Genomic DNA, 8,024 nt, shown 5'->3' with positions numbered 1-8,024 from the left:
TTAACCATTATGAATCAGTAGGAAAAGAGAAAGCAAAAAGAAAACCAGAAGGAAAAAACAAGAAAAGTATTTGACTGTCAGCTTAAAGAATTATTGCACATTAAAAATTCTATGAAGAGCCTGGTTTCTAAAGAGAGACTTAAGAGATGAAGAAAGAGAGAGCAAAAGACAAAAAATGACTCAAGACATTTTAAAAATGAATTATAATCCCTCTCGGCATGAGCACTCTGCGTCAGTGAAAGACATCAATTGCCATCAACATGACAACAGGCGGCACGCTCTCCACGTTTGAAGCTCCGCACTTCTTTCTGTTTCCTTCACCTCCTCCTTGTTTCTACTAAGAGGAAAAAGCTCCAGCAGGAACCGACCAGGATCAGTGATTGCCCCAGTCGTTTGCCGTAGAGAGATTGGTAGAACACAATGGCTTCCTCCTCTATAACCCTGGAGTTCTTGCATCAGCTTGGTCCAGCTGCTTCAGTGCAGAAAAAGAAAATTAGTTGCAGAACCAGTTATGGATGGTAAATCTGCTGAAGTACTGCCGTTCTAACAGTTGAACACTTGATCTATCAACAGAATCATGCTGAAGTGCCAATTTTGATGGTTCAAGCATGGATTCATGCTTATTTCTCACTTTTGAGAATTATATAGTACACCGCTTTCTTAGATCTTCTTGCCTATCCACATTTCCCTTCTTTTGGATGCCAAAACTTTATTTACAGGACTTTGATTGCATGTGACCAAAAGAAAAGATTTTGATCCCTGGAGACACATGACCTCAGTGTCCAGGCTGACTGGAGAACAGAGCCAGCTGTGTCAGAGGGTGAGCTCACCGCATGGCAGGGAGAGTAGGTAACTGGCTGCTCCATCCCCACAGACCGTCAGTGCAAACACAAAGTGACAATCAAAAGGCTGAGAGGAGAGGAGATGAAGAGGTAGAAGACAAGAAGAGGAGAACCATCCAGGTACTAAAGCTCAGACTTAACATCTTATGCTTTTGATTTTTTGTGCATGATATACTGTCATGTTAGCCTTGTGTTTACAAATTAAGACATTTAGTTACTCTAATATGCTCTTTATATTCATTTTAGCTCCTAAACCAACTCAAACATTACCAAACATGCACAAAGTAAATTCAGGATGTCAATGACGTGAGCAACTAATGACAATCTTTCTTTAAGGCAAGATAAGTGTCTTTATCGAAAACATATAATCAGTGAAAAGAAAAAGTAAACTGAGCTCTCTAGTCTCTCTCTCTCTCTCTCTCTGGACCCCAGGACCAGATGTCCCACAAAGGGAGTAACTTCTGGACAGATGTGTGAGGAATGTCGTGGTAAAGGACCTTCACTAAAAGCTATCCAATAACCGAAAACTTCACTTAGATGTCATGAAGATCTGTCAGACCTAAGGGACTATAAGAGCTCCTGCCATTTTACCATGCTGTGAGGTTTCCCAATGGTCTTTTATTACTGCACTTCTTTCCATTTTGGAACTTTCCTTCTCATCAATTTTAAAGGGAAGTCAGCCCTTGGTGGCTATTCACTGAAAAATGTCTTAAGGAAAAAAGTAGAGAAGTCTTACTGTACTTATGAGTGGGTGGATGGTCTGGTGAAATGCTTGGATGACTCAGTGGTTGGCGCAAGGTTAAATGTGATTTGTCTTCTTTTTTTCTTTTTTTGGCAGAATTGAGTCTTACAGCTGTGTTTGAAAGCACTGCATTTGGAATCTGCTTTTGCAATTCTGTCTTATTTTTCTTGATGTTGCAGGAATTGTAAATCTTAAAGAATTACAATTTTGTCATAATATACTCCCCTTCGTGTCATTCCAAACCTTTATGACCTTCTGTCTAGTGCAGAACACAAAATGAGACGGTCCGTCTTTTCAATTCAAATGCAGTTGATAGTCCCTCTCTTCTAGCTTTTTTTTTTTGTTAAAATCTTGACGTCTGTTGCGCATTCAAGAGTGCTATGGGAGAATCTCATTCATAGTGGTTTGCATGTTCATGCAAGAACATGTTTTTAGTAAATAGTAGTTTTGAGATTTAAACTTTAGCGAATAAATCTTCAGCGTTCAAATTGTTTTATATCCAAATGTATTTAGTATACTTGAATTTATCTTGCCAATAAAGTTTGATATTAATTTAATCTGCTCAATCTATCCACCGGAAAATGCCAGAAGAGTTTGTCCAACTTTTGATTATAGCATGTCTACTGATTTTCTGGCACGTGTACATATATTTGTGTAAACAAATGTATGTGTGCCTGTAAAAAAGTCTTATTTACTCTATCAGCAAAAACTTCAGATGTAAATATTTAAATAAATAAAATGTATGATGACTAACCAATTTCTTGGAAGTTCTTTGAGACAAAGTATAAAGTAAATATATGCATGATTCTATTTGTACCATATTTGTAATGTACAATGATTATTCATGATTAATCACAGAAAATTGTGTGATTAATTAGTTAAAAATGTTTAATCAATACACAGCTCTAGTATGTATTATCTTCAGGAGGCTAGTGGCATCATAAGTTGTCAAATGTGCATCATAGACACTGTGTATAACACTGCCCAGACTCTTTGGACTAAACAAGTCTAAGAGCACTTGAGGCTCAATGTCAGATTCATTCATAAGCCTTTTGAGGTTTATTTTCTCTGCTTGTCATTTAACAGAAGTGAGTGATATTAAATTAAGACATTCTGTCTCTCTTTCTTTGTCTTTGTCTTTCTCTTTCTCTCGCTGCAGAAGGACCTGTGTCTGGTTTTGTGCTTTTCGTGGACTGTTGTAATAAGACTGTATGGGCTAGCAGAGGGATCTGGCCATGCTTGTTTCCACAGGGAAGAAAAGCTGGGAGGACCAAGTGACCCCAAGCTCAGGACTTCAGTACAGTTATGATGACCTAGACTTGGTCTGCTGCCATGCTGTTAATGGGGACAAAGAGGCATCTTTTGGGCGGCATGGTAGGGTCAGGTGTGCCTCATTGCCCGAGTGTGGTCATCACCAGCCTTGGATGCTAACCTGCTCAAAGAATGATGTGGGAGAGGGCACAAAATGGATAAAGACAATGGTACAGGATTTTAAGGATGGAGCTCCCCGTAGCAATGAAGGCGAAAGGGATCGACTATTGACACCTGAGAGAAAGACTGTAGATGGAATAAATGAGGCAGCAAGGCACAAGATTGGCCAAGACAACAAGCTAGCTTCAGATAGTGTGGCAGATCAAGATGAATTACAACAGTCCGCTTTGGGAAATTTGCAAACTCACAATGAAGATCATAATAATAAGGAACTCAACAAGGATGAAGTGTCTGCTCCCCCAAAACTGTCACTTTGTGTGCTTCCTAACACAGTGTTGGCTAAAATAGAGGAAACGGGTGATTTATCAAATGTGTTGAAGACTAAGGACACTATATTTTTAACTAACTCTATAAAAGACTCTTCTGAACTAACTTTCAAAAGTGGAACTTTTATAGAATTACTTGAAAACAACAAAACAGAGGGAAGTCAGAACTTGTTATGTGAACACATGAGTGTCATAAGCCCGATCACAGACATAAATACTCCACCTCCCACCTCTGATTCACAACAGAAAACTGCTGACACACACAATATTGTGCAAGGGCAATGTTGTGAAACTTCTGAACAGGATACTTTAATAGTTGTCAAAGTTGAATGCTCATACACAGATGAAACAATGGTCCATAACTGTGCAACTGAGGGTTTAACATCAACTCTTCATATAACTGATGCTAATGACATCCCACAGGGTCCACAAAACAATGGAAACCAAGAGGCTGATGGCCTTTTTGAGAGTTATCATCCTGAGATGTTCAAAATTGGAAGCCTTTGTCAACCCACTGGTGAAACTTCTCTAGTGGAATCACATGGACAATTTGACACCATAGAAAAGTGGCAAAACTGCTTCTCAAAACTTCAAACCATACACGAGGGACCCTCACATGATTTGGGAGAGGATGCTTCTGCTCAGATCACAGCAGATATGCCAGAATGTCCAACATCTAGAGAGTTAAGAAACTCTTGTGATAGTGAGAATTTGACAACCCAGTCTGAAACCTCATATACTGAGGTTCACGGCTCAAGAAGAAAGGAACATAGGTCCAAACCTGTAGAACATCTGTTAATCAATGAAACACCTTTAACAGATAATGGAGTCAGGGCAGAGCCAGGCCCAACTAGAGGAGGATCTCAACCTGAGGGACTCTATGAGGAACATAAAACAAATCAAACTACAAATACATCCAAAGACCATGAAATGTTCCCAAAATCTGAAGGCTCCCTCGTCAAACTTCGTAGAAGGAAGGTAAGATATTCTTTAATTTTTATTTTTTTGGTCAGTAAACATCAATGTGTATTGTTTTGATTGTTCCATAATAGTCAACATCTTAAAAAACTGTTGGGTCCACAGTTTTACTTATACTCAAAGAAAAGAAAATTAAACAAAGAAGAAAAATGTGGTTAATATAAACTGTAAATGAAGAAATTCCCATGAGAATGTTTCTGGTATTCAGTGTGTCTTGTCTATGAAGGTCATCAGTCAGTAAGGGAAATTCTTGGGGAATTTCCAGATAAATTGTCCATAACAAAGTAATTAAGAATACACATAATTTGAAATGTATAAATATAGCTATACAATATACAATAGAATACACATGGCAAGCTACTGTACATACACACACACACACACACACAGTATGTTGATGTTAAACACTATATTATCTACAGTACGTTCATAAGTAATTTAATTTGGGGGAATGTTTTATAACTTTTTAGTATTGAGACCTTAGAGAGGAGACAGTTCTGGGGGTGAGGCAGAAGGGGAATGAAATCAAAAGAACACAGACTGGATTTAAAGTTGTCAGACCTGCATCTCCCACATGAGCATCACAGTTTAACAATGTCAGGAGAATATGCACAAACCATGAGGCCACAGCTCCAGCATGTATGATTGATTATTAGTGCTTGCTTAGGCTAGAATCACTATAAGTATTGCTCACACTGAGAATAAGGGATTTTTCAAAACACCTCACCCTAGTATAAACCTTTGGAACATAACTTGTCCCACACTGTGTTTTAGAAAGCTATGTACATGAATGACACTTAAAACTGTGATGCTTGTAAAGGTATTAAGATGCATTTTGGATGCTTTGTTTGAAATGGGATGATGCTAAATAAGGTGTTAACTGGGTCCAGAAGATTTTAGGATTTGACCCCATCAACATCTTTGACTGTTTTACTCTTTAATACAGTGAAATAGTGATTGATGTATGTCATTGTGAAATCAGAGACCCTCCCCGAAAAATTTGAATACTAGTATGACCAGGTGTAAAGGGTGTTGTGTTTCGTCTGTCTACTTGTAATCGTATTATCCAAAATGCATCTCATTTCCAGGTGTAAGCAGGGCCTAATGTTTATGTTTTTAGCCAGGAGGATGATAAAACCTGTCAAAATCTGTCAAACAATATACTGGAAGTCAGTTATTTTTAATGGCTGCATGGGGTTCCGACCATCTGTGTATGCAAAATTTTTAGATCCAATTTGAGTTTCGGAGACATTTAAATATATTTAACTTGTGTGACTAGATACTGTGTGATAATCTAACCGAATGTAATGTACGTTTTATTCATTCAAAACTGTAAGTGTGAAGTGAGAAAAATTCAAGGTTTTTTTTCCTAAAAAGTATTCTAAACACTTGAGCAGATTGGACGGTTATGAAAGTTGAAGTCTGGTACAGTTTGATAGCAGCCCTGAGATAAAAACTCACAAAACCAACAAAATTACTGACTTATTTCAAAGCTTCATTTTATTGTATTTTTATTTATTTTATTTTTTGTCCTATGTGTCACAATCGTGCCTTTTCCTATGCAAAGAATACAGTCCTTTGTAAAGAACGTTTTTGTGAAAATGGACAGTATGCGAGTGTTGGAGAGTGAAAAGGCAGCATTTGACCTACATTGAATGAGGGACCCAGGCCATATTTAGGGACTATAATATCACTGTTACATGGGGGTTCAAATGTATAAATCTACATTCTCATTATTAAGCTAATGCTTACTGCTCATCTAATATAGCACAACTTCTCATGAGACTGAATAGAAAGTGGTAAAATAACAAATTCCAGCATGTTTATTCTGCAGACACTTACCTTTCTTTCTACTCCATGTTTTTGCTTGCTTGTATATATAGTTCTTATTAAAGACATTTATAAAGTCCTAAGCTTTTCAAACACCACATCCTAAATTATTCTGCCTGCTTTCTGCCACATGCTTTTGAAAATAATGACATCACAGCGGCTTACATCTCTGGCCATGGACATCTTTGGAATGTCCAACAGTCCAAGAATCTACCATCACACAAGACCTAAAAGGGCATAAATAGAGTGTAAGAATGTGTGCCCATTTCTGTGAGCATACTGTTATGTTTCATGATGTGTGAGAGGTGTGTGCACAACCTGTTGTGGGTGTTCTTATATGTATTTGTACTGTATTTGTACTGTATATTTTCATCTTTATGTGGTTGTGTGCATGTGTTAATATAGGTGATTGACAGCGGCTCACCTTTCCAACCTCAGTCCCTCAGTCCCTTAGGTAAAGTCTCTCATATCTTTCTGGGTTTATTCATCCTTGCCCTATTCCACAACACCCTGGAGGCATCATCCAAAACACAGTCATTATTTATACAGCAGGATCCATTAGACAGAGCCCATGCACAACACTCCATGCAGTGTAATTGTCACTTATTTGTGAGGCTGAAATCCAGGGCTGGTGGCTGGAGTTCTTGTGGGGATTTGTGTTTGTTACGGAGCGCTGGAGTGAATGCAAACCATTTAAGGGCCTGAACAACTCTATTCTACTGCTAATGGAAACATGACCTATTAGTAGTTCAAGGATAGAGTGAACAATGGGAGTCCTTGAGTGTGGGAATACTGTATAAAGGCCCTTTCCCACCTACAGTTCTGATACTTTTCCTTTAGTACATTTCTAGATGAGAGCTCTTAAGAGGAACGGGACACCCGTGGAGACTTTTCCCCTCTTGCATTTGCACTCACCAAAGTAACCCCAGTAGTGACATAATCTAGTATCACCAATTTTTCTTTCGCCGTTGTTTGCACAAGCTATTCAATAGCAACATCAATAATACCGACAAGGAGGCACTGATTGGAGCTACACTTTTGTTAGGGCTGTTTTCTATGAAATTTGGCTGCATCGAAAATGTAAGCAGTAATCAGTTAATGGTTTAATCAATGGCATTTTTGAATGAATGGAACTCTTAGGAAAACTGGTCTCTGAACAATTTAAAACACACCTTTATCCTACCGCTTTATACAGCCTGCAAATGCAGAATTTTCCAGTTTTCGGTTGCAGACTGTGTCTTCAGGTTACAGTTTAAACGGGGCACGTTAGCCATGTGTGCAATGTCCCTGAATCCAGAGTGAGAGATGAGACGATGCGGTGAAGGCACTCTTTAACAACAGAGAACACCCCAAACTCAGCGGACAACATGTTGAAAATGCAATATATATCTATTTATCAACACAATCTTTTACAATAAAGGCTTTTATGACCCAACATAAATTTTAATTACTGCACTGAAATACTCACTCATATACTTAAAAAAGACGTCTTGATGCAAGTTATGCTATTTTATTTCTGTTAAAGGAATTAGTGCAATCCTCTGTGTAGCAGGCTAGCAGCTAGTTTGTTTACAAATGGCGACTGTCGACTCCTCGAGTTTCTCAATGCTTTGTGTGTCATATGTTTTTGACCAATCACAGGCTACAGCACCTCCCATTTCCTAAGTACCTACCCTGGAGTAGGAGCTAAAAATGTCCCTAAAACAGCTTCGAGGAACTATACTTCCTCAGGTGTGAAAACAATGATAAGTACTAGTCCTAGTGCCTAAAACTGGCTTTAGTACCTGCAGTGGGGAAGGGCCTTATGTTTGACATAGAGGTATAATGAGGACAAAAAGCATTCCACTTGTTCCAACAATCTCCTCTATAAATGAA

The 8,024-nt window shown here is 38.4% G+C and overlaps 1 protein-coding gene across 3 annotated transcripts in view; it reads left to right on the top strand.

The window, feature by feature from the left end:
* The first annotated feature begins 765 nt into the window (after positions 1 to 765).
* The window catches only part of LOC127651749 (rho GTPase-activating protein 7-like), a 137,111-nt gene continuing 129,852 nt past the window's right edge, over positions 766 to 8,024 (top strand). Inside the window, exons 1-3 of one of the 3 annotated variants that reach the window (XM_052137742.1) lie at positions 766 to 962; positions 1,275 to 1,330; positions 2,744 to 4,319. In XM_052137742.1, coding sequence (XP_051993702.1) covers positions 2,820 to 4,319 — 1,500 coding nt within the window. In that variant the 5' untranslated portion in view covers positions 766 to 962; positions 1,275 to 1,330; positions 2,744 to 2,819. Of the gene's footprint in view, positions 963 to 1,274; positions 1,440 to 2,743; positions 4,320 to 8,024 lie in introns of all 3 variants that reach the window. The other 2 variants (XM_052137741.1, XM_052137743.1) reach the window with 2 other exon arrangements.

The sequence above is a fragment of the Xyrauchen texanus genome, chromosome 11 (genome assembly GCF_025860055.1).
Source record: "Xyrauchen texanus isolate HMW12.3.18 chromosome 11, RBS_HiC_50CHRs, whole genome shotgun sequence".
In the NCBI taxonomy this organism is placed as follows: Eukaryota; Metazoa; Chordata; class Actinopteri; order Cypriniformes; family Catostomidae; genus Xyrauchen; species Xyrauchen texanus.
The sequence above is the reverse complement of the archived record's forward strand: the minus strand, read 5'-3'. Positions and strand labels throughout refer to the sequence as shown.